The sequence below is a fragment of the Mastomys coucha genome, unplaced genomic scaffold (assembly GCF_008632895.1).
Source record: "Mastomys coucha isolate ucsf_1 unplaced genomic scaffold, UCSF_Mcou_1 pScaffold18, whole genome shotgun sequence".
NCBI lineage: Eukaryota > Metazoa > Chordata > Mammalia > Rodentia > Muridae > Mastomys > Mastomys coucha.
Genome location: NW_022196900.1, coordinates 73,763,248 through 73,790,106, shown reverse-complemented (window position 1 = coordinate 73,790,106; position 26,859 = coordinate 73,763,248). Strand labels below are relative to the sequence as shown.

The following is a 26,859-nucleotide window of genomic DNA, read 5'->3' as shown; positions in this document are numbered from 1 at the left end:
CATTTTCCCCTAGTGGATTTAAACCTTACTCTTACTTACCACAAATCATTGAAATTATTTGTGCTTATAAAAAATTAGATAGATTTGACTTACAAAACTCCATCAGATAACTACTACCAAAGAGAAAAGAAGAAAGAGAAAAAAGAAACAAGTATATGAAAAAATATTCAATATCAATAATAACATGAAAATACAAATCAAAACCACAATGCAGTAACACTTAGTGCAATGAGAACAGCACAGTGATTAAGAACACACACTGCTCTTCTAGAAGACCTGGGTTTGGTTCCTAGCAGACACATGGCAAGCTCACAGCTGTATAGAGCTCTAGTTCCTTAGGATCTGATACCTTCTTCTGATTTCCCCAGGAACCAAGCACATACATGATGCACTTGGGCACTCATCCATACTCATAAAATAAATATACATATTTTTTTTAAAGATTAAGACCAGAGCCAGGCAGTGGTGACGCACACCTTTAATCCTAGCACTTGGGAGGCAGAGGCAGGCAGATTTCTGAGTTCGAGGCCAGCCTGGTCTACAGAGTGAGTTCCAGGACAGCCAGGACTATACAGAAAAACCCTGACTCGGGGAAAAAAACAAAAACAAAAGTAGAATGATATGATCTAACAATTCTACTCTATTTTCATGAAATCAAGTGTTAAGAAGAATATTGTACCCTATGTTTCTCATACTATTTATTTGTAAGAAATACAATCTAAATATACATCAATTCATGAATAAAGCATAGCATGTATGCACAATAAAATATTGTTTGGCCATTAAAAGGGGGTAGGCACCAGGCATGGTGATACATGCCTTTTATCTCAGCTTTAAGGAGGCAGAGGTAGTCAGATCCCTCTAAGTTTGAGGCTAGACTGGTCTACACAGTGAGTTTCAGAATGGTGAGGAGACACAGTGAGACCCTGTCTCAAATATAACTTGGAGGAGAAGGGGTATAGGCCTGCAGTTAAGAGTGCATGGTGCTCTTACAGAAGACTTGATTCTCAACAACCACATCAGGTACTCCGAGGTCATTTGGACGTATACACACAAACACACACACACACACACACACACACACACACACACACACACACACACACACAATTTAAAATAAAGTTAATATCTTGTTTTTAAGAGCTGGAGAGATTTTCTTAGCATTAAGAGTACTTGCTACTCTTTGAGAGGACTCGGCACCCAGTTCAAGTCTCAGCACCCAAGGGGTAGCTCACAGCCATCTGTAACTCCAAGCACAGAAAATGCAATGCTACCCTGACCACAAGGCAAAACACCAGACACATAAAACAGAAAAAATAAATCTAAACAGTGTTTTAATCTTTAAAAATGTGTAGAGGGTGCTGGGCCGTGGTAGTGTGCACCATTAATCCCAGCACTCAGGAGGCAGAGGCAGGCAGATCTATGAGTCTGAAGCCTGCTGGTTTACATAGTGAGTTTCCAGGCCAGCCAGTACTACATAATGAGACCCTGTCTGTGGTAATATGTGCAAGTGTGTTCAAATGTATGTGGACATGTGTGAGTGTACATACATATGTGTGCATATATATGGATGAAGGCTAACAGAGTTTTCTCTGATACTTTCCTATTTATTTATTTATTTTGGTTTTGAGGCAGGTTTCTCTGGTTATCCTGGAACTTGCTCTGTAGACCAGGCTGGCCTGGAACTCACTAGCAAGCTCCTTGTTCTTTTGTCATCCCACTGCTGGAAAACCCCAAAATCCTGTTTCTACTATTACTACACCACATCTTCTGAATTCTCCTGAAGGAAATGACAACATCTTGGAAATTCATGCCACTTCCATTTTATAGTTTCTAATCGTAACTGAGATTACTATTTTGTTAGTAATTTATCCATATGCCTCTAAGCAATGACCTTTCCATCCCACATTAGAGTGGCCAGTGGTTACTCTAATCTGATCCATGGAGGATATACTCCAAGATCTCAAATGGATACTTAAAACCATAGACAATATCTGAATCTAATAGATACTATCTTCTCCTGTACATATACATCTATGACAAGGTTTAACTTATAAGCTAAATGTAAGAGATTAAGAAAATACAAAAATTAGAATATACTGTTAATAAAAAGGTTTTATGAATGTGGTTTCCCTTGGAATATCTTATTATGCTGTATCTATCCTTCCTCTAATGTTGTGAGATGATGGCATAATGCCTAAATGATGGGATAAAAGGAGGTAACTGAGGAAGGCATTGTGTTTCAGGGTTAGGCTATGACATAAGGGTTAATCAAACACAAGCCCAGAGATAGTCCAACAGTAGATCTAATAATGAAAATGGCTACTACGTGACTGCCAGGGCCTATGTGTGACAAAAGGAAAGTTTTGTGTGCGATGCATAGTATAATGGGTCAGTAGGAGATTTCATCACATTACTCAGGACAATGTGCAATTTAACCTTTATCAATTGTTGCTAGAATTTTTCATTTATTATTATCAGATTGCAGTTGACCACAAGCACCTGAAACCCTGAAAAGCAAACCCACAAGTGAGAACTGTTTTTATTTCCTCCTTCCTGTGCCCTTTACCAGAAAAAAATAATTCAGCTGCCACTCAATTTTATCACCCAAGCTCCATTCTTCTTGAAACTCAAGTTCAGACTACTGAGTGTTGGACAAAGGTTTCTCTCTTCCTTTACTAATCTAATAATCCCTTCATATCTTCAAATCCAGCACCTTCCTGTCCCTCTAATCACACAGACCCATTGTCTGAATTTTACCTATATAGGGCCTGAAAATATGAAACAAGTTCAACTCTAATATTCTTATATCTGTTTCTTGGGATAGGAATGTGGCTCAGGTAGTAGAGTGCTTGCCGAGAATGTATGAATCCCTGGGTGTGAACACCAGCCTCACATACACCAGGCATGGTGGCACATGCTTAAAATTCCAACAATCAGGAGTTGGAGGCAGAAGAATCCTAAATTCAAGGTCATTATGACAACATAACAAGTTCAGGAATAGCTTGAGCTACATAAACAGTTCTTCCTTCTCTAATTAACTTTCATATTTGCATCCTAAGTTTTCTAAAGGTGATACATATTCCCTGTTCATTTCCTCACCTCATATTTCCTCTTAAACCTATTACTTTGATGTTTATTCCACTCCCTAAGTATGTCTTATTAAGGCCCTCCCTATAGAAAAGTACAGTAGACCTACCTTTATTTCAGCTAATCACCTGGGGTTTAGTCCTGGTAGGAATCCAAGCTGCTTCTTTTCTTACCTTCATTGCTTATTCTGACTCTCAAAACCAACCACCCTAGCTTAGCAAATTGTTTCAAGAGTTAGCTACTACATACAGGATAACATTTGAACTCTACATGGCATAGATGGCCCTCCACTGCCTTTGTCTCTGCCCATTCTTCCAGGCTCATTTTTCTAGAGCTTTCCCACAGGCACTTTTCATCCTACATACAACAAAATGTCCATAGCTCCTCCAACACTCAACTCTTATGGCTCTACACCTCACAGAACATCTTCCTTGCCTTCTTTCTTTTCAACTCATTCTTGCTCCCTTTTTGAAATACAGTTTGGTTTGGTTTGTTTCAAGACAGGGATTCTTTGTATAGCCCAGGGTGTCCTGGCAATCACTCTATAGACTAGGCTGGCCTCAAACTCAGAGATCTGCCTGCCTCTGCCTCTGAAATGCTGGTATTAAACACATGTTCTACCAAGTCCAACTGGTAAAGTTTTATCTTCTTGAAATTTAGAGTTACTGACAGAATAACTACCCTCATAAAAAGTTGTCTATATGCCATTCTCTGAATATGTTTCATCACTTGATTAAAAGAGTTCTGCAGAGGTGATTAAAATTACTAGGTTAAAGACTGGATACATTAACACATAAACATAGTTTCAGTACTCAGGAGGCTGAGAAAGAAGATCACAAATTTGAGAGCAGTTTCAAACAACCAAAGTAAAATTATTTAAAATGGGAAGATTATTTCTGATCCATGTGGACTAAGGTTATGACAAGAACTCTTATAAAAAGGAAAAGTAAAGAATGACCGTGGAAAAACCAAAAAAATCAAAAATAAAAAGTTGGGCAGTGGTGGTGCATGCCTTTAATCCCAGCACTTGGGAGGCAGAGGCAGTCTGGTCTACAGAGTGAGTTCCAGGACAGCCAGGGCTACACAGAGAAACCCCATCTCAAAACCACCCCCTTCCCCCAAAAAATGAATAACAGTGGTGGTGCATGCCGTTAATCCCAGAAGGCAGAGACAGGTGGATCTCTGAGTTTGAGGTCAGCCTGGTCTACATAGGGAGTTCCAGGTTAGACAAGGATACAGAGTGAGCACTTGTCTAAGAAAAAATTAAAAATGAACTAATACACAATAAAATACCTTATACTAACAAAAAAGAAACTATCATTATATGAAAACAGTATAGATAATAATAGACAAAAAATAAGAAAATACATTCTTCAAAATTCCATGTATAACAAACTCAAAAGCAGACAGAAATAATATGCATCATTTAGGGATATAACTATAAAGAAGAAAAAGAAGTTGCTATAAAAAGTCAACTTAATACCTACCTGTTGAGATAAAGGTATAATTGGGAACAGGAGTGCCTGAGACTTCAGAGAAGCTGCCTACCTTCATCGTTATGTCAGTGGTGGTTATGGGGTACTTCACTTTATATAATTCAATAAATTGCACATTTATATTTTAGATATTTCTGTTCATATTTTACAATTAAGGTTAAGTCGCTAGATTAGTGAGGTCTTCTCTGACTACTCAAACAGCAATTCCTTCTCTGCCCTCCAACCCCCTTTGCTATAACTTCATTTTCTACACTACTTATTCCCACCTAACCAACTATATTTACTTCTTATTTGTATAGTCTTATCTCCACCCATAGAACAACACAAAGATTGTTTTGTTTACTTGCTTCATCCCACCAAATGAGAACATGAAAAATATTTCATACCTTTCTTTGTGTTTGTATAATCCTAAACAAAAGATGTAAAATATACTTTGTATTTTATTTGTTTTATAAAAATGGGATCTTTCTGGTTCACCTTCTGATGCCCTCTTCTGGCGCATCTAAAGAGAGCTACAGTGAATTACTCTGGAGCGAGCGGGCCGGCAGAGGTCCTGAGTTCAATTCCCAGCAGCCACACACGTGATTGCTCACAGCCATCTGTACAAGCTACAGTGTACTCATACACATAAAATAAATAAAAAACAAATAAAAAGAAAAAAGAAAAAGAAAAATCGAGAAGCTATTGCCTAAATAAATGGGAAGAAAAGTGGATATCTAAAAACAGCATTTTCTTTTTTCTTTTCACTGGACACAGTTATCATTTCTCTAAAATCCCTTGTTCTTTCCCAACACTGGTAAGAAGTTTAGATGGAACTAACCTATTCCTTAGCTCCAGGAATGGGCCTTAATTTGTTATAGCACTGGTTATAAAGTATGGTTTGTGACTAGCAAAGCCAGTCTAACCCTTATTTACAAATGCCTAGAACTCAGACTCATGGTGACCTACTAAATCAGAAACAGTGAAGAGAAGTAAGAACAAGCAACACGTGTTTTGACAAACCCTTGAAGTAGTTCTAATAGTTACTGTCTAGACAAAAAAGCTACCCAGATTTTAAAGCAGTGATCCTTTAGAACACAGGGGTGGTCTAACTGCATTCAAGGTCAAGCTTTGTGTTATGCTTACGTAACAGAATCTTTACCGGCTATGAATAAGGATGCCTGTAATTCTGGGACCCAAAAGCGGCAGCCATCTTTATCACTGGGAAAGCCAACTTGAGGAAAAAAACCAACAAAGGTTTTTTAATTCCAAAAGAACTGGAGAAAGACTATCAAAGCTTCATAGCATTGGTCATACCAAACCTGATGCGCTTACTCTTTGGCCTTTTCAGTTATGTAAGTTATTGATCTTTTGTTTTAGTGAATTTCTGTTGAATTTTTATTCAGATATCTACTTCATCAAGTTACACATCACTATACAAAAATGTTCTAGAAGATGCTGTGTAGTTAACAGCCTTTCCCTAAATTAGTTTTGCCAGATTTAACAAATACAAATATAAAATACCCAACTAAATTTGAATTTCAAATAAACAATACTTTTTAATATAATATGTCCCAAATATTTTATGAGACACAAAGTATACATTTTATCTGACAACTCTAAAGTTTCATTACTGAACCCTAGAAACCAAAAACCAGCTCAGAGCAGTCCCAGTTCAATATGTGACAGCTGCTCTTATAATTAGTGATAATTTGGAGAAAGGCTAACCTCCATGTTCTGAACTAATGTCCCACAAGTATAAATCACCCAGTGATACTACTTTTTAAATTAAGCGGATAGCTTTCTAAAAGCCAAAACATGGCTGCTAAATGAAACAAACATGAAAGTGTTGCTGTATAATGTATTCACAGATGCACACATGTTGGTCTCTGGGATTGAGTTCAGGTCCTTAGGCTGTGTAGCAAGTACCTTTACCTGTTAGCCATTTTTCTGGTTCATTTTTTTAAAAGTATATATGTTTATTAGTAGTAGTTTAGCTTCTTCACTCCTCACTAGGCTATTAATTCCATTATGATAGGAACTGAATCAATAATTTCTCAGTCAGCTGGGCGGTAGTGGCGCACGCCTTTAATCCCAGCACTTGGGAGGCAAAGGCAAGCAGATTTCTGAGTTCGAGGCCAGCCTGGTCTACAGAGTGAGTTCTAGGACAGCCACGGCTACACAGAGAAACCCTGTCTCGAAAAACCAAAAGAAAAAAAAAAGAAATTTTGCTTAATTTTTTTAATCAACTCACATACAGAAATATAAAGCTAAGAAACTAGAAAACAGTCAGTTTGAAGTGACATGCCATATAATTGGCAATAATAATATTCAGAATGCAACTACTACTTTATCACTGGCACAGCTCCTACTGTTTTCTCCACTCCCATCTATCTATATTCTCTGCCAGCAGCTATTTTAGATCACTGCTCAACACAGCTTGAGGGCCCCTCATCTATTAAAGTTTTTTCATTACATTTTGTGTGGATGCATGTATGTGATCTCATGTACAGATATAACACTTTGTAGAGTTGGTTCTCTCCTTCCACCAGATAGGTCCCAGAGATCAAATTTAACAGGTAGGCTTGGCAGTAAGCACCTTTACCTGCTGAGCCATTTTACTGGGGCTTTCACTCAAGTTTGAAAGTCAAAGTTCTTATAATGGCTCACAATGTCCTATACTATATAATGCTCTACCACTACCTATATCATTCATATTTTCTCTCTCCCTCTCCCCTCCCCTCTTTCTCTTTTTTGGTTTTTCAAGACTGGTTTCTCTGTGTAGCCCTGGCTGTCCCGGAATGCACTCTGTAGATCAGGCTGGCTTTGAATTTACAGAGAGCCACCTGCCTCTATCTCCAGAGCTCTAGAATCAAAGGTGTGCTCCATCACGGCCCAGCCATCATCGCTCTTTTTTTCTTAAGATACATTTTTATTGCTGTACACAGGGCTCATGCCTTTGATTTCAATACTCTGGAGACACAGGCAGGTGGATCTTTTGAGTTGAAGGCCATCCTGGTCTATGCAAAGTTCTAGGACTGCAAAGACTACATAGAGAGACTCTGTCTCAAAAAAAAAAAAAAAATTACCTTGTGTGTGTGTGTGTGTGTGTGTGTGTGTGCATGCATGTGTGTTGGTATATAGTGCCTGTGAAGCCAGAGGGATCAGTTTGCCCTAGAACTGGAGTTACCTGTATGGGTGCTGGGAAAAGAACTCCAGTCCTTTGAATCCTTAAATGCTAAGCCTTCTCTCCATCTCTTTTAAGAAATTGTGGGTGCATGCATGATGTGTGTGTGCACACCTCTGTCTGTGTGGCAGGTGTGGGTGTGGAAGAGAGCATCATCAGATGCTGGTCAAGCACTATCTTGTTCGGGACAGGGCCTGAGTTCTCTGCCACTGCTCTGCACACGCCAGGCAAGCTTCTAGGGATTCTATGTCTGCCTCATATCGTGCCATCGTGTCCAGACTTATAAGTGTTTGGGGGAATGTGAACTCAAGTCCTCACACTTGCACTGAAAATGTTTTCAACAGAGCTGGAGAGATGGCTCGGTGGTTAAGAGCATTGACTGCTCTTCTAAAGGTCCCGAGTTCAAATCCCAGCAACCACATGGTGGCTCACAACCATCTGTAATGAGATCTGATGCCCTCTTCTGGTGAATCTGAAGACAGTGGTGGCACATGCCTTTAATCCCAGCACTTGGGAGGTAGAGGCAGGCAGATTTCTGAGTTCAAGGTCAGCCTGGTCTACAGAGTGAGTTCCAGGACAGCCAGGGCTACACAGAGAAACCCCATCTTGAAAAACCAATAAATTAATGAATTAATTTAAAAAAGAAAAGAAAAGAAAAAGAAAATACTTTCAACATTGAGCCATCTCTTCAGCTTGTTTTCTTTTACTTTTTATACTTTCTCTTCACTCTACTCCTGCCTCACTGGCCTCCAATGTCATCCCTGAATATGTCACTGAGATAGATGGTCTTGACTCAAGGTAAGTCATCAGATATTGTATCTACCTGAAAAACTCTCCTGCTCTCATGTCTGCCATTTATGTACACACTCTCTTTCTCACTTGTTTTAGGTCAGGCCTCCCTGCCCAAACAGTTAACATTATCAGTTCCCCAACTCAGAGTCCACTTTTGTATTTATCTTGGTCTTATCACCATTACTGTGTGTTACAGTTATGAATTTGTTGATTCTCTTCCCTCACTTCAAAATGGGAAGACTTGCTTTGCTCACTGCTGCACTTAGAACAGTGTCTGACAGTCACAAAATTGTTAAAAGTATCAATGAATTAATACACAAAAGTAGGAACTAGGGAGATGACTCCGTGGGTAACATGTCAGCTACACAAACATGAGGACCCTGACTTTGGGTCACCAGCACTCCTGGCGTGGCAGGGCATGCCTACATTCCCCGTACTGGGAGGAAGAGACACGAGAAATTCTAGAGCTCACTGGCTAGCCAGTCTAGCTAATCGGTGAGTGCTGGATCCAGTGAAAGATAATGTGGAAAGCAATCCAGAAAGTGCTGCCTTCTGGCACTCGTATGAATGCACGCACACGTGCATGCACGGGCAATTAACTTTCACAATAACTCTAGCAAAGGACCAGACCACTTGCATCTTTCTTCTGTGTGTATGTTCATGTGTAAAGGTGCAGGAAAGCAGGCTAGGATTATAAGCATGTACCGCCATGCCCAGTTTTCTGGATGGCTTCTAGGAGACAGGTTTTTATGTCTGTCAATGAACTTCACCAATGGAGCTGTCACCCTAGACTCACCTCCATTTTTTTAAATGAGGAAAATCTAACACATGTAAATTACCCAGAGATGCAATACTAACAAGTAGAAGAGACGCAATATCAAGTCAGGCAATTTATTCCAAAGCCACCTCTCTTAAACATCCTATGATATAGATTATAGTTTCCAATTTACTGGAGATGGGGGAACACAACCAATTTTTAAGTATATCATACATGTTAGTTAAAAGATATAATCTATAGATTACTTTATAGTGGTGTCCTAATTTTTAAGGCTAGTCCTCAAATCATAACCCATTCCAAGTTAACTTCATTTACTTTAGACTTGAAAGTTTATGGGCCAGTGAGTTGGGTCAATGGGTAAAGGAACTTGCTGACCCTATGACAGTAGAGAGAACCAACTCCTACAAGTTGTCCTCTAGCCTCCATATGTACATGTATGCATATACACACATATACACTGAGATATACACACGCACTAAATTAAAATGTAAAGCATTTATAGTTATTCCATGTTCTCTCACATTTTTAGTTGCTATGCAAATAAACTTTATTCCAGGCCTAATATTCCTCAACTGAGAAAAGTATCAACCAGAGAGGTTACTTTCTTCTTGCAATAAATAACTGACAAAACAGGAAAAGGTCTATCTTACAGTTTGCTTTCTTCTTCTCCTTCTTCAAGACACAGGGTCTTACGACGAAGTTCAGGCTGGCCTCAAACTCCTGCCTCAAAGTTCAGCCTCCAAAGTACAGTGCTGGAATTAAAGGCATGTGCAAACACACCTGCTTTCATTTATGTCTTTTTAACTTGGTGATGCAGGGAGTTTATGGGCTAATTGTCTATGCTGTGTGTGTCGGTAAATCATTCAAACCGCAGCACTTGTGTAGAGGCCAGAGGACAACTTCATGAAGTCAGTGCTCTCCTTCCACCTCCCTGTGTATCCTGGGGACCAAAAGCAGGTTAGCAGGCCCTGCAGAGCAAGCACTTTATGCACTGAGCAATCTCACACAGCCCTTCCTCTCTGTTCATTAATCCACTTATTTGTGTGTTCTCAAGCAACAGCACAAGTGTGGAAGTTGGAGGCAACTCTCTCTACCATGTGGATCCCAGAAATCAAACTCAGGTCATCAAGCTTGGCAGCAAATGCCCTTACTCACGGACCTACCTCACTGTCCTTTTATGTAACTTTTAATATATACTATCTGGCCTTGTGAACGCCAAGTTAGAAAGTGAACATGGGTTTCCCATCACTAAATTTTAGCTGTAAAAGGGCAGAACAAGTAACTTCCTAATACTTTTTATGTACAAACACAAGAATAATCTTGAGGGGGACCATAAGAAGGAGAGCTGCAATTGAGATATATAAAGTGAATAAATAAATTAATGGAAAAAGTAAAGAATAATCTTGAAGAAAGCTGTGGTTCTGCAAATCATGGCCACTGCTGACTGTTCCCCTAGTGCCTGTCCTTCCTCCTTGTCTCCCTAACAGAGTCCCTCCACTTACAGTATGCCTCAGGGGAAACCAACACCAGTCCACTTTCAGAGACACAATTAGTGTAAGGGTAATCGATGGGGATTGGTTCAGGAACTAGCATATGACCTGACTCTGGGCAAAAAGACATGAAAGAAGTCTGGGAAAAGTTTCTGGAGTCTCCTCCCTGAAAACTGAGGCACAGAAGCAGATGTCTCTGTTCTTTTAGAAGCCATGTGTGAGTTTGTCTGGAATCACTGCGACCATTTTATTACTAGACTGATGACTAAGCCTGTCTCAAACTCTAAGTATGTGGTTGACAAAAACAGGAGTTCAACAAACCCGGAAGCCTGTTTGTTTGTTTAAGTCATTAAATCAGCTCTGCAACTTGTCCCTATTTTATGAAACTTATAACTATTTTATGAAACATATACAAATAACAGAAAAAATGCTTATTAATAAATAATACCACACTGAGTGTCCTTACTATAAAACTGAAAATTCAAAAAATCTAATACAGACTGACCATGGTGGTACATGCCTTTATGCTAGCTCTTAGAAGGCAGAAGCAGGCAAATCTTAGTGAGTTTGAGGACAGCCTAGCCTTTGCAGCAAGCTCTAGGCCAACTAGGACTGTACAGTAAAACCCTGTTTGAAAAAAAAAAATGTCAAATACACATTAAAAACAAACTCTAGCTGGGCAGTGCTGGGCAGTGGTGGAGAACGCCTTTAGTCCCAGCACTTGGGAGGTAGAAGTAGGCCGATTTCTGAGTTCAAGGCCAGCCTGGTCTACAGAGTGAGTTCCAGGACAGCCAGGGATATACAGTGAAACCCTGTCTGAAAAAAACAAAATAATAATAGTAATAATAATAATAATAATAATAATAATAAATTTTTGCTAGATGTGGTGGTCACAGACTTTGAATCTCAGCACTTAGGAGGCAGAGGCAAGTGGATCTCTATGAGTTTGAGGCCAGCCTGATCTACTTAGTTCAGGATAGTCAGGACTCCATAGAGAGAGCCAGTCTCCAAAAGCAAACAACCAACCACAAAAAAGACAACAGGTTTTTTCGAGACAGGGTTTCTCTGTGTATCCCTGGCTGTCCTGGGACTCACTCTGTAAACCAGGCTGGCCTTGAACTCAGAAATTCGCCTGCCTCTGCCTCCCAAGTGCTGGGATTAAAGGCATGCGCCACCACCGCCCAGCCAAATTAAGCTTTCTTAATACAACTCAAGATTACATAGCTATGTGCCCTGGCTACTCAGGGGTAGATAATGGTTGGTGGCAATAATTTTGGGTTTGTTTTCACTCTTTAATACCAAAGCAGAGAGTAGATCTCACACTGACATGGGACATGGACATCTACTGCCTCTCTTATTAAAACAGATGACCTTCTTACTTCATATAAACTTATAAATATGCACAATCAGGGGCTGGAAAGATGACCCAATGGTTAAAAGCACTGGCTTCTCTTCCAGAGGACCTGGGTCCAATTCCCACAACTACATGGCAGTTCTCTAACTCCCGCTCCAAGTGATCCTTCTCTGATCTCCAAGACCACTGTACACACGTACTACACAGACACATATGCAGACAAAACACCCATACAGATGAAAATAAATAAATCTTTAAATATGTACTTTATAAAGATAATTGTTTGCTAAAAGAAATGGTACAAGCAAGTAGGGCCAGAGCGAGCGAGCAAGGTGTTCCTGAGTTCAATTCCCAGGAGCCACATGATGGCTCACGGCCATCTGTATAGCTACAGTGTACTCATACACTTAATAAATAAATAAATAAATAAATCTTTTTTAAAAATGGTACAAAGAAAGCATAAGATGATACTAAGCCTACAATAATATGAAGCCGAGGAGATGGCTCAGTTGGTAAAGTGCTTGGCCTGAAAGCTTGAAGAACTGAGTTCTCGTCCCCAGAACCAGGTGTTAAAAAGCCAGGAGTTATCTTGCACAAGTCTAACTCTCATTCAGTGTACCGGGACAGGCATATCTCAGAGCTCACTGGCCAGTCAATATAAGCAATCAGTGAGTGCCAGGTTCAGTGAGAGACACTGTCTCCAAAAGATATGGTGGAGAGTAATCAAGGAAGACACTCAAGGTTTACTTCTGGCCTCCACATGCACACGTATCTGCATACTTGAATCTACATCTACACATACTCGAATACACATACACTCAAAAGAGGCAGAGCTAGAATTCATATCATCTATTTCTAGTTCCTGTGTTCTTTATACTCAGGCTCTATTTTTTTGTTTGTTTGGTTTGGTTTGGTTTTGGGGTTTTTTGTTTTGTTTTGTTTTGTTTCTTCAAGACAGGGTTTCTCTGTATAACCCTAGCTGTCCTGGAACTCACTCTGTAGACCAGGCTGGCCTCTACCTCAGAAATCCACCTGCCTCTGCCTCCCAAAGTGCTGGGATTAAAGGCGTACACCACCACTGCCCGGCTCAACTTCTTAAATCAAAAAATTATGTAATATCACAGACATATCTCTAATTCCTTTGTTAATTTTTTTCATTAATTTATTAAATTTTTGTAACAAAGTCCCATGCATCCCAGACTGGCCTCAATTGAGTTTGTAACTGAGGGTGCTGTTTAACTTCTGATCAATCCTCCAGTCTCTACCTCCTCAGTTCTAGAGGTATTCCCAACGTGTGCTAGATAGAATCTAGGACTTAAGGAATGCTAGTCAAGCACTCTACCCACTAAAGCCATATCCCCAACCCTGTTATTCTTTTTCTACCTATCATGTGAAATACAAAAACTATAAATATAGCCCAGCATCTTTACATTCTAAGAAAAAAAATAAAGTATTTAGTATCAAAACAGTAAGGAGAAATTTAAAAAGCATCATCAAATGGAAGAATCATCACACTTCTAATGAAACATAGTTAAACTATAATATATGATAGGAAAACAATGACTAATCATTTTCAATAAAATATTAAAAATTGGTCCACTTTTTACACCATTTATTCCACACTACAATATCATTTTTACAATAACATTGAGTTAAGTGAGGTAGATTACACTTGTAATTCCAGAATTTGGGAGGCGGAAAGAGAGATCACCTGTTCAAAGCCAGCCTGGGCTCAGGCATGGTGGCAAAGCCTCTGTCCCCACACTGTGGAGGCAGATGCAGGCAGATTATCTACAGGGAGGTCAAGAATAGCCACGGCTACACAAAGAAGCCCCTGTGTACTAGCTGGCTTTGTGTGTCAAGCTGACACAAGCTAGGGTCATTAGAAAGGAAGGAGCCTCAGCTGAGGAAATGCCTCATGAGGTCCAGCTATAAGGCGTTTTCTCAATTAGTCATCAATAGAGCAGGGCCCAGCCCATTGTAAGTGGTGCCATACCTTGGTTCTACTAAGAAAGCAGATGAGGCTGGGCAGTGGTGGCACACGTCTTTAATCCCAGCACTTGGGAGGCAGAGGCAGGTGGATTTCTGAGTTCGAGGCCAGCCTGGTCTATAGAGTGAGTTCCAGGGCTATACAGAGAAACCCTGTCTCGAAAAAAAAAAAAAAAAAAAAAAAAAAAAAAAAAAAAAAAAAAAAAAAAAAGAAAAGAAAAGAATCCTGAGATAAAAGACACTGAAGACTTTGGAAGGTAGGAACTGGGGACCGGAGCACTAAGCTTCACACACGCTAGGCAAGTGTTCTGCCTCTGAGCCGCAGCTCCAACATGAATCACTTTTCTAAATGTTACTATATCTGTATCTTGCCAAATAATTAAAAATATTAATTTTCAGGTCAGTGAGATGGCTTGGTGGTTATGGCACATGCCACTACATCTGACAACCTGGGTCAAACAACTCCTACAATTGATTCTTCTGACCCTGACGTGAGCATGAAAGCACACAAACACACACACAAGACACACACACACACACACACACACACAGAGACACACATCAATAAATAGATGTAAAAAAAAAAACAATTATCTACTGAGGAAATGTTGCTGCCTAAATTTCAAAACTTTATCTTGGTGAGACCCAAAATAGTCTAGAATATTAGGAGTTCTATTTAAAAAAAAAAAAAAGAATCATTTATTACATTTTTCTACCATCAGAACAACAACAATGTGTGGGGCTGAAGAGATCCCTCAGCAGTTAAGAGCAATGACTGCTTTTGTGGAAGACCTGGTTCGAATCCCAGCACCCACAGGATGGTCTGAAACCATCTGACTGCTGAGTTTCAGAAGATTTGATGCACTTTTCTGGCCTCTTTAGGCATTTGGTGCCTGCGTGTGGCACAGACATACATGCAGGCCAAAATCATACGCGTAAAACAGAAACTTTTTAAAATTTAATGGCAAAATTCAAGTGTTGAGTTAATGAAACATTATCACATAGACTTTTATTCTTTTTCTTCCTAAGAGGTCTAGATAAGTAACCCAAGACGGCCTTGAATTCTGGATCCTCCTGCCTCGGCTTTTCTGAATGCTGAGACTATAATGTATGTGCCACTAACCTCAGTCTTTATCTGAGTTCTTTAAATGTGAATGATTCTAGGATCAATCACGTACAGTTAAATTCTAGAGTAGATCTTATATCAAAGATGAGGGTCTCTGAGAGCCTAGTCAGCGACTGCTTGTCTAGGAACCTCAAACCTACCTCAGGAGTAAGGGTTATTGGCAACTTCAGTGCCATATTTTGTTTGTTTATTCTGTGTGTGCTACAATATTCATCCTTTCTCCTTTGTTTGTTTGTTTGTTTCTGTTTTTGAAACAGGGTCTTATTTTGCAGCCCTGACTGTCCTGGAATTCCTTATGTAAACCATGCTGATTTTCCCTTCTGTCTCCCAAATGCTGGGAGTAATGGCATGCATCAGCACACCCAGGTTAATTTCTCTCCCCACATTTATTTATTTATTTATTTATGTATTTGTGTATGTGTTCCCACATGTACATGTGGGTGAACATGTGTCAGAATGCACAGGTAGAAGTCAGAGATGACTTATGGAAGACTTCTCCCCCTACTATGTGGATTCTGGGGAACCACACTCAGGCTATGAGGCTGATACTGCTGGCAAGAACTTTCACATAATGAGCCATCTTGCCAGCCTAGCCCACAACCCTAACTCTTGATAGTACTTTTTCTCTTTTTTTGGAGACAGGTCTCACATCCCAGGCTTGTCTCAACTCACAGTGTGGCTGTGATCTTTTTGATTCTTCTGCTTCTATATAGAATTACAGACCTATATCACCACACCCAATTTACCTTGTGTTGGGGATCAAACCCAGAGTATCATATATACTAGACAAGCATTTGAACAACTGAATTATATTTCTACACCAATCTTAACATTTCAAAGGTAGCTTTACATTTCATATAAACAGTATCTCTATAGCTGCCAGAAAATACAGGAACATTAAAATATGAAACCCAGGCCACAAAGACGGCTCAGTGAATAAAGATGCTTGCTGCCAAACCTGACAACATGAGTTTGATCTCCAGGACTCACATGGTGAGAAAAAGAACCAACTCCTATAATTTGTCATCTGATTGCCACAGGCACACCATGACACTCCTACTCCCACACACAAATAGATGACAGATAGATAGACAGATAGATAAATAGATGAAATTAATTTTCCAAAAATATATTAAGCTCCTGTTTGGATTCAATTCAATTCTTTTTCTTCATTTTGCTTTTAGACAAGGACTCTCTATTATGTAGCTTTTGACTAGTGAGCCATCTCTTCAGCCCCTTCAAACATAATTCTTAGGACTAAAAATCTAACCAGACAGCAGTGGTATACATATCTTTCATCCTAGGGGTTCTCTGAGTTAAGACACCAGCCTAGTCTACAGAGTGAATTCCAGGACAGCCCAGGCTACACAGAGAAACCATGTCTTGAAAAAATGAACCAAAAAGAAAAAAGAAAAAAAGAAAATGATAAAACTAATGATAGTTATTGAAAAGATAAAGATAAGTTAGAGGGAAAGATCTTTGGAAGATAGTTTTTAAGGCAATAACAGGTTTAAAAACTTAGTAAATTTATAGTTCAGACTAAAGTCAACCTATAAATAATATACAAAAATATTAATAACATTCCAATTAAGGGCTCAAATAAATAAACTAAACTCCAAAGCTAGGCTATTGCAATAACCAAGGAGTGAGGTGACCAAGGATTTTAAGCAAAAAACATTTAAACATAGAAAGAAACAGGGACACTTAGTTACCTATAACATATATTGATTAAATTGCCTACTACTTCCAAAACCCTAAACAAGCTAAGAAACTTCCAACCAAACAGGAACACAATTCCATCAGACAAAATATTCATAAATAAATGCAGCAGCCAGTCTAAACATGATAAAGAAATTCCATCTAAGGAGTACTCCAAAAAAAGAAAGAAAGAAAAAGGAAAGGGAAGAATGTCTTCTAACAAAGGGTATCAGGGAATATGTATTCTGGGGGAAAACGCATCTGATGTATAACATTTTGACAAATGACCATTTACAAGTGATTTAAAAATAAAAAAACAAAAGTGTATACTAAAGTAACAAGAAGAAAAAAAAAAAGCTTCCATAGAAGTTATGATGAGAAAATTAGGAAGAAAAAGGCAGACAGATTTATATGCAAGAGTAACCAATGTGCAGCTTTTTTTTTTTTAAATAAGCAAAGAAGCCATTGAGATTTTTTTTTCTTCTGTGGCAGGGTTTTTCTGTGTAGGTTTAGCTATCAGGCTGGCCTAAAACTCAGATAGATATCTGATAGATATCTGAGAGGCCTGCCTCTGCTTCCAGAGTGCTGGTATTAAAGGCATGATCACCACCACCCAGCACCATTGGAAGATTTTTTTTTTTAAATGAGAAGATTGTATCATTGTGTCACTGTAAGGTAAATATTGTAACAATAAAAGTGTAGAGTGGAGACTAGAGAGATGATGGCTCAGCAGTTAGGAGACCTTTCTGCTTTTCCAGAAGACCAGGGAGCTCAATTCCCAGCACCCACATCATGGCTCATAACTGTGTATCCAGTTGGAGGAGATCCAATGCCTTCTTCTGCCTCTGAGGTCCCAGGCATGACATGTAATGCACAGATAAACACCAGGCAAAGCACCCACAAACAAAAACTATAGACTGCACGGAAGAGAAGTGGGAAAATAATAAGCTCTCCCTAGTCCAGGGAGAGAGAACTTTTTGTTGGGGTGGAAGGCTAGGAAAAAGATGGATACAAACATGCTGCTAATCAAATGGGGTTAAAACTGGGAAGAGTTGGTAAGAGGGACTGAATATGTTAAAAAAAAAATGTTGTATAAAACTATCAAAGAAAAAATGTTAGTATCATTGTATCTTGGTTTGACCAATAAAAAAAAGAAGAGAGCCAGGCGGTGGTGGCGCACACCTTTAGTCCCAGCACTTCGGAGGCAGAGGCAGGCAGATTTCTGAGTTCGAGGCCAGCCTGGTCTACAGAGTGAGTTCCAGGTCAGCCGGGGCTACACAGAGAAAACCTGTCTTGAAAAACCAAAAAAAGAAAAAAAAAAAAAAGATATGTCTTCTTTAGCTGTTTTTGTGTCTTCACTGGTAATCAAAAGAACTGCTCTGAGGTAATTATCATGGTTTCTGATAACTTAAATAAAATATAACCTGGCATTAAACAATTAAAATAATGAAAAAATGTAATGCACATGTAAAAATGTATACACACACATACACATACTCACTTTAGGCCAGGTATGCTGGCTCATTCCTTTAATCTTAGCACTTGGGAAGCAGAGCCAAGTAGATCTCTGTGAGTTCAAGGCCAACCTAGTCTACATATATATAATGAGTTCTACACCAGACAGGACCAATCTATTATCTCAAAAACAAACAAACAAAAAAAAAAGGAAGAAAGAAAATAAATTCAATTTATAGTCAGTATTTCAGCATATTTAAAAGCAGCTTCTTTTTGAAATATTATTAGGAACAACCATATTCTATAGTAAGGATATAAAATGCACTATAAATGTATTTCAGTGTTCTGAATATTTAGTATACAGAATTTCATTCAAGGATAAACATCTTAAATTCAAAAGTTTATTTCAGTAAAAAAGAAAGTTTGGGCCAGAATTTCCTAAATATTTATATTAAAACCCACATTTTGCATAATTATAATAGCTTTCAGAAAAATTATTTTGGGGCCAAACATAGTGGCACATGCCTGTAATCTTAACACTTCAGAGGATGAGACAGGAGGAATGCAAGTTCGAGAGGCCAGCTTAGACCATATAGCTACAGGCTAGCCTGAGCTATATTGTTTGATTCAGCCTCAAGAATAAACAAATAATATGTATATTCAGCTTGACTTGGCCAGTATTTTTCCACAAAATTAAAAAATTTTAATCATTGGTACTTTCTTTACTTACTACCCTCCTCCCTCTCAACTCCCCACCCAATAATTTCCCTTTGTATGTCTGGAAGGCAAGATACTCTATGATCCAGCATGACTCTAAGGCAACGTGAGTATAGAATTCTTACAAATACAGACAGATAGCATCACTCACCCTCTACAGGAGAGAGACCATTGATGCCCTGGGTTTCTGAACACATGAAGGACAAACGTATGTAACAGAGGCTATGCTTCACCATTGGGGGAGACAAAGGAGAAACACACAATAGACAGTGGCAAATCTTACAAACTTTATACACACTGGGAAGCTTTCCCTGGCTCACAACCACAACCTCAGAAGTAAGCCGAGACAGTACTAAGACAAAGGAAAAGAGAAAAACTCTTCGTGGTCATTAAGAGTTTTCAGAAAAGGGTCATTCAATACTGTTATTACTTCCTAAGGCATCTTTTAACACTATCACTAATTTTTAAAGAAGATAATTCACCACTCACAAGGATGCAGAAATAATTGCTACATACCTTCTACAAGGCATTTATACTCCATTATACTTGCATGGACTCCATTCCTTTCAAATGTTTCCAAAAATATATAATCTTATAAAAAGCAAGGTTCTCTAATGATAAATACTTTAATTCTGTAGGCTTAACTATAACACAGTTTAAAAGGCAACAAATTTATCCTCAATTAAAAACAAAGAATCACAAAGGCCCTCTGCTTATTCAAAATCATTACATAAAGCACCATCTATAAATGCAAAGAGGATTTGAATATCTGACAGCTATAATAACCATAAAATGAGGCACATTTTAAAGAACAAAAAACTTTTGTTTTTCTTCTTTTTTCCTTCACTGTGAGAAACACAAAATATCTCTAGTGGCCTCAAAGTCCTCAAATAAAAATATCTTTATATGTACACTTCACATAGAAACCTATCACATATATGTATATATCCCATTCACAGGAAAGAGAAAGATTATTTTTAAGGATCAAAATTATATCAATCCTAACCCCCAAATTAAGTTAAATCACCATAAATTTATTAACGAGAAGTAAAATACTACATGTAGACCTAAGAAACTATATGCATAGGAAGGAAAAAGCCTCAGACTAAGGACATGAATGAATAAGAACGCCCAATCCCTGAAAATCACTAACCGGCATTTGGTTTCTATGAGAGAAGCACGGAGTCTCAAAATGAATAATCACAAAGGCAACTCAGTTTCTAAAGTTAACCAAGGTAAAATAACAAGAACCATATCAGACAACTGCATTAAAGTATAAGCTTTAAGGAATCACCACAATGGGAAAGTCTTCAAATTGCCAGTGGAAATCTTGAATTATTTAAAAAAAGAAAAAAAGTGGAGGGCCGTCAAAAACCTGAATGACATGCAAAGGCCAAACCAAAACGGGTCTTTCCTCCCACTCTAGTCCCCCCACCCCCACCACCTCAGGACAATGGGATCAGGGTCCTAACTGCAAACTTTAAAGGTGTAAGCCAGGGCAGTTTCACTGCAGCTAGAACTGCAATCTACCCCTCATCCCGAACCTGGCGCACCCAAGAATACTTCTGGCCTGAAAACGTCACCGGGGTTTTGTTAGGCACAAATCAGACCCATTCAAAAATTTAAAAAAGAAAAAAGAAAAAAAGAAAAAGTTTACTCTCAAATACCTGGAGGATCCATTTCAATATAAAATATCAGTTCTGTCGAATAGGGCATCATCACCTCCCTCCAGTCTGCGTCATCGCGGTCCATATTCCACACCGTATTGTACATCGCGCTGTCACGGGCAGGTCGTCAGGAAATATATAAAAAGCATATATATCTTTTATCTGATATTTAAAAATCTAAATATATATTTGCAAAAGTTCCACACGGAAATGTACTTGGGGGGTTTCCAACGGCCAGTACAAGTCCAGCCAAACTAGTGGGATGAGGACAAGGTCCTCCCCTTCTCTCCTCCTAAAGCACCCAACAAAATGCCCCGAACTTTCAAGTTACGGGGTTTTTACCTCAGAGGGTGACAGGGAAGCTCAGAAAGCAAAGAGCGGTGGTGTTAAAAAGCAGCTTCCCGAAAATCCTCCCTACACAATCGCTCTCCAAAAGGGAAGAGCTCCCACCGCCTCCTAATCTTTCAGCGGAAGCCACTTTTGTGTCCTTAGGAGAGGAGAGAACGGAGAGGAAGGGGGGAAAAAAAAAAACGCGTTGGGAGAAAGCTAGGGAAGTGACAAAGGCTTGAAAAGGGGGTGCTGCGTTCAAGTTTCGGGGTCCCACTGGTCTGCAGAGAGCGATTCCCTCTGGGACTGGGACTCGGGCTCTGTTGGCGTCAGGCTGGGGACCCAAGCTTCCTCAGCTTCGGGATGGCGACCCCTTGGAGAGTCCAGTCAGCTCGACTGTGCCCGAGTGGTAAAGGCAACCCAGACCGCGCCGGCTCCCTTCACGCTCTGCCCTGGCTCCAACCACTAGAGTTTCATTTTAACTGCGCTGAGGGGACCTCCTCCCCGCCCCCCCCCGCCACCCCCGTTGAGACGCCACCCGACCGTGCGGGACAGGAGGAACAGCCCGTCGCTCGACTGTCCTTTCCACCCCTTTGCACCTTAAACGTGCAAAGATCGTCAAGCGCCTTGACAGAGACAGCCTGCCACCATCCTCTGCTTGGACTTTTGACTCTCCCGGTCAGCCCGTGAGACGCGACACTTTAATCAGACTTCGCCATTACCCCCTAGCCTCGCTCAGAATGGTACAGTCCGGGCGCTGGCCGCTCGCCAGGAGTCGGAGCCCGGCGCACGCGAGCTCCTCCAAGAGTGGGGGGCGGATGGCGATTGGCTGATCCCGGTTGCCGGAGCCCGATCCTGCGTCTTTTGTCTGCCCTGCTCCAGCTGAGGAGCGGAGACGGCTGCGCGCCCCAAGCGAGCCAATCAGAAGGTAGCCGGCGCCGGCCGGTAAGACGGCGATTGGTCGGACCTCAGTTACTAAGCGGGACAAAGGCAGAAGGGGGAAAGAAAAGAGAGGAGGAAGAAGAGGGGGTGTGGAGAAAGAAAGAAGGCGCAAACGGCGGTTACTGACAGGCTGGGCGAGCGCTCGGGGGGCTCAAGCTGCCCGGAGACTGGCGGGGCTTCCCGCTGTGACTCGGTCCTCCCGGACTAGTGACGAGGGGGAGGACGGGCTGGCGCGAGACTCTTCTGCCTGGAGACTAGCCGCGAGGGGGAGGGGAGCGACGGCGGCAGCGGGGCGTGCTGTCACTTGGCGGGGCGCACACTCCTCTGCTCCATTGGAAGTCTCTGGGCAGAGTTCCTCCTTACCCACCTCTTCACCTTGCTGCGTTCGCCCTCCTCTACCCCGGTGTTAAATCATCAGATACAGCGAAGGTCGCCAAACCCACTTGCAGGACTCTTTCTGTCCAGACAAGGTCCCCATCGCCCCCCACCCCCGCTACTCCCTGAGGGTACCTGAACCTTGAGTAGTATTCCTTGGGGAGTCATTTTGCCCGCTACTCTGCTTCGCACTGAAGGACTTTTGAACCCATAGTAACACTCAAGTAAATAGTGAGGCATCTCATCAAGCCCTCCAGTTCTAGTACTCAAACCAGAAAATAAAAAAATAAAATAAGAATAAAATAGAATTTTTTTTTTTTTTTGGAATCAGTGTCTGCGTGCTTTCTGAGGTGTTGGATTCGCTTGCTTAAAAGGCGCTATTCTGTTTCCCACTTCCTAACACACAGTGCCCTCCCTCCAAGCTTAAAGTTCTGAGGCTTGCCTCAGTATCTGAACATTTCCGTGCATTTCAGAAACAGCTAATTCACTTGCTGGGGAACCCTGAATAGCTAACCTGTGCCTAGAATTGCCATCCTGCCCTACAATACAGTCCGAGGAGGCCAAAGCTGCTGTTTCCTCTTTACACTGGAGTAACAAAGCCCATTGTGTTTGAGTTGACAACCTGATTTAAGCTCGAGCGCAAAACCTATCCTGAGTAGCTCTGTGTATTGACTGGCCTCTGGAAGGGTCCCCACTTTTTATCCCCTACCTCCTAAAGGGTTCTGCCTTTCTTAAAAGTGTTCTGAATTAAGCCAGTCACAGTGGCTCATTCCTTTACACCCAGCACTCTAGAGACAGGCATGCAGATCTGTTGAGCTCAGGGTCTGAGTTCGAGACCAGCCTAGTCTACAGAGCTAGTTCCAAGATAGCCAGGTCTACACAGAGAAACCCTATCTGGAAAAACAAAAGAGTCGGGGAGGGTGTGTGTGTGAAGGTGTACTTGAGTTGAGAGGGCCCAGGAAACAGTCAAAATCAAAATGTGTACAAACTGGATACAAAGTAGAGGGACAAAAATCCAGGAAATACAGACAAGCTAATGCATTAAGGAAACAAATTTGAAAAGCACACCAGAATTCTTTTAGAATCTTGGAGATGCTTTCTTTTGTCTCTTTAGTTGAAATGTATTTCAAAAGCTAAGCAGCTCTGGGGCAGGGCTCATTAATTTTAATCTCCTGAACTGCTCCTTCAGGTAGAAGATGTTGGAAGAACAACTCTAATTTGTGGCTGGCTTCCCAGCAGTCTCTACTTCACCATATCTGAGTGCCAAAAGTATTCACATTAGGTAACTCAAAAGGCTGAACAGCCAGCCAAGGGCAAGTTGGTATACACAGGTGTCCCTCCCTGTGTATTCCCAAAGAAAATGAAACTGAAGAGGCAAAAGTGTGGAAAAGATAATAATGGCTTTCATGTTTCCATAGCAACTTTTGCCTGGCCCGAGCTTGAGCGGCTAGTGATATTCAGAGTAATCACCCAGGCCTTACCACTACCTAAGGTTTAGCGGGATGGAGTGAAAAAGGAACACAGTAGAACTCTCATGATCAAAGTAGGTACATGGCATTAAAGCAATTGTGCTGGCATCATTTAAGAGAGGGGAACTTCAGCTAAGAAAATGTCTTTAAGCCAGGCCAGTGGTGGTCGTGCCTTTAATCCCAGCACTTGGGAGGCAAAGGCAGGCAGATCTCTGAGTTTGAGGCCAGGACAAAGTGAATTCCAGGACAACAAAGACCACACAGAGAAACTCTACCTCAGAAAAACAAAACAAAACGATAACAACAAAAGTTTTCATAAGATAGGCCTATAGGCAAGCCTGTAGGGAACCTTACTCATTTGTGATTGATGTAAAAGGGCACAGCCCATTGTTGGTGATGCCATCGCTGGATTAGTGATCCTGGTTCTATAAGAAAGCAGGCTAAGCAAGCCAGTAATCAGCACCCCTCCATGGCCTCTGCTTCAGCCCTGCAGGCTCCCCTCCTGCTTGAATTCTTCCCCTCACTGCTTTTGATGATGAACTGTTCTAAGGAATTGTGAGGGAAATAAACCCTTTCCTCCCCAAATTGCTTTTGATAATGGTGTTTCATCACAGCATAGTGACCCTAAGACAGTAATAATTCAATCTTACCACCAAAAAGTGTATGATCCAAATCTCCAATTTAAATAGACCTTTGAATTGGAGATTTCCAAGGGATGAGTGGCACGAGAGGCCATGATGATGTCCAGAAAGAGAACATTCCCTTTAGGATGGGTTTTAGTTAGTATCCTACCATGGTGGGAAGCACATGATGTTGGCTTTTCTTTCAGTTAAGAAACAGAATCAAGGTTCTGATTGCATGGCATTTAACTGCCTCTGGCTCTTTGGCAGAGGTTAAAAATGTTAGCTCTGGTGTTCTGGAACACTTCCATACTGGAGGATTATATTTGGCCTGAGTGTGGATTAAATTCAGCTTTAAGCGCTCAAACTTCTGGGTCACAACCTGCTACTTTGGGAGGTGTGTTCCTTCTTCTTCTTCTTCTTCTTCTTCTTCTTCTTCTTCTTCTTCTTCTTCTTCTTCTTCTTCTTCTTCTTCTCCTTCTTTTCCTCCTCCTCCTTCTTCCTCCTCCTCTTCCTCCTCCTCCTTCTCTCCTTTCTCTACTTTGAGTTAGCCTTAGGTAAATCACAAAATCTGCCTTCATTTATATATTTGAAATTAGAGATTGCCTTTGGATTTATGCAAACTACTTTATTTTTTTGAAGGTCTAAGAATTAAAAAAAAAAATGCCACTTAATAGTTAGAATAGTACCTTTCTGAATTTCAAATAGATAGCATGCACTTCCTTTCTAAAACCCTGGTATTGTTTTATTACAAAACTGTTCCAATATGCTCCATTCCCCTCTTCTCTATATTTCAGAAATGGATGAAAATTTTCTTCTGTGCTCTGAATATAGTGCATGATCTCAGAGTTCTCTGTGCCAGCAGACTCTGTCTGGAACTCAGCCAAAACTTCTTCATGATTAAAGGTACCATCTGAACACAAAAAAAATTTTTTTTAAAGCTTGGCAAAATGGAAACGTACCTTTTCCCTTGAGGTCATTAGCTTTGACATCAGGACTAACTTTAGCCTTTCAGGAAGAATTCCACTGGCCTCAATCCCCACCCCTACCCCCATCTCTGGCCCCCATCACCTTCCCTGACCACTTATCTCCTGAGACCTAGCCCATGCAGCTAAAGAAATTCACTTAATAAATGGAAACCAAAGAAAGCACTAGAAATTATCAGTTGCAGCTTCTAGGGCCTCCCTAAGCCACATGCTTTTGGATGGAAAAGTTTCCCTTAGATTGCAAAAAGAGCAGTGTTAGTAGATCTTCTAGAAAGTCATTTTACCTGGGAATTGGTAGACATCTCTTGAGATATCTGTGCCTAACATCCTGAAGAGCATCACTCTTACATGCCATTTGCCTTTTTTTTTTAAACTTCCCCTCATCTTTTTTTTAACACTTGAATAATCATGATAGAGTTAATCATATCAGCCTGAGGCCCTGAGAATGATGACAGTAGATGAATGAGTGGGCTTTAGAGAAGTGGCATTTGTCCAAATGTTGATGAAGTCCTGGGCTTAGGAGGCTTAGGCCCATCACACATGATGGAGATCTGCTCTGCCACACTCTCCCACCTTGGATTCTCCTTCAGCTTTCAGGGATATAAAAAGTACATCACTCTGTAGCCTGACATGTTCTTCTCTTTTAATATCTGCCCTTCTAGCAACACAAAGGCCACCTGGATGATATGCATGCCATTTCTACAAATGTCCCCTCCAACAAGGCAACAGATTTCAGCTTGGCTCTCACCAGGAGACAGAGCAAATGAGATCCAAATGACAGTCCAGGCTGTTTTGCTAGGGCAGGGCACAAACAGAGCAAGCAGCTGGTGAGCTGTTACCTCATGTCGTCTCCATAACTCTGGGAAAGAGGATTGTATCGTTAGTCTCATTTTACAGATGAGGAATTGAGACCCAAAGCAGTAAAGCAACTTGTTCAAAGTCATGCAATCTCTTAAAACTGGGCTGACACTAGAGGCCAGGTCTCCACCACAGGTCCATTGCCTTTTCTGCGACATTATAGTTTCATGTCTTTTTTTTTTTTTAATGTATGAGTGCTCTATCTGCACGTACACCTGCATGCCAGAAGAGGGCATCAGATCCCAGTATAGATGGATGTGAGCCACCATGTGGTTGCTGGGAATTGAACTCAGAACCTCTTAACTGGTGAGCCGGTCTCTCCAGCCCCTCGCCTCTTTATGTTCCGAGCAAATGTTTTTACCTGGATATACAAAATGAGTAAGAAAGAATCTCTTCTAAAGGCAATGGTGGCGCATGCCTTTAATCCCAGCACTTGGGAGGCAGAGGCAGGTGGATTTCTGAGT

The 26,859-nt window shown here is 40.7% G+C and overlaps 1 protein-coding gene and 1 long non-coding RNA gene across 4 annotated transcripts in view; one reads left to right on the top strand and one right to left on the bottom strand.

Annotated features, from left to right (window-relative positions):
* Window positions 1–21,967, bottom strand: part of Pik3r3 (phosphoinositide-3-kinase regulatory subunit 3) — a 71,128-nt gene extending 49,161 nt beyond the window's left edge. Inside the window, exons 1-2 of one of the 3 annotated variants that reach the window (XM_031378281.1) lie at window positions 21,868–21,967; window positions 20,819–20,928 (exon numbers count right to left, since the gene is read on the bottom strand). In XM_031378281.1, coding sequence (XP_031234141.1) covers window positions 20,819–20,924 — 106 coding nt within the window. In that variant the 5' untranslated portion in view covers window positions 20,925–20,928; window positions 21,868–21,967. The other 2 variants (XM_031378282.1, XM_031378283.1) reach the window with 2 other exon arrangements.
* A 13-nt stretch (window positions 21,968–21,980) lies between these two features.
* Window positions 21,981–26,480, top strand: LOC116096467. Its single transcript, XR_004121018.1, has 3 exons — window positions 21,981–22,090; window positions 25,349–25,457; window positions 26,200–26,480. It is a non-coding gene; the product is annotated as an uncharacterized LOC116096467 (long non-coding RNA).
* Window positions 26,481–26,859: the final 379 nt, after the last annotated feature.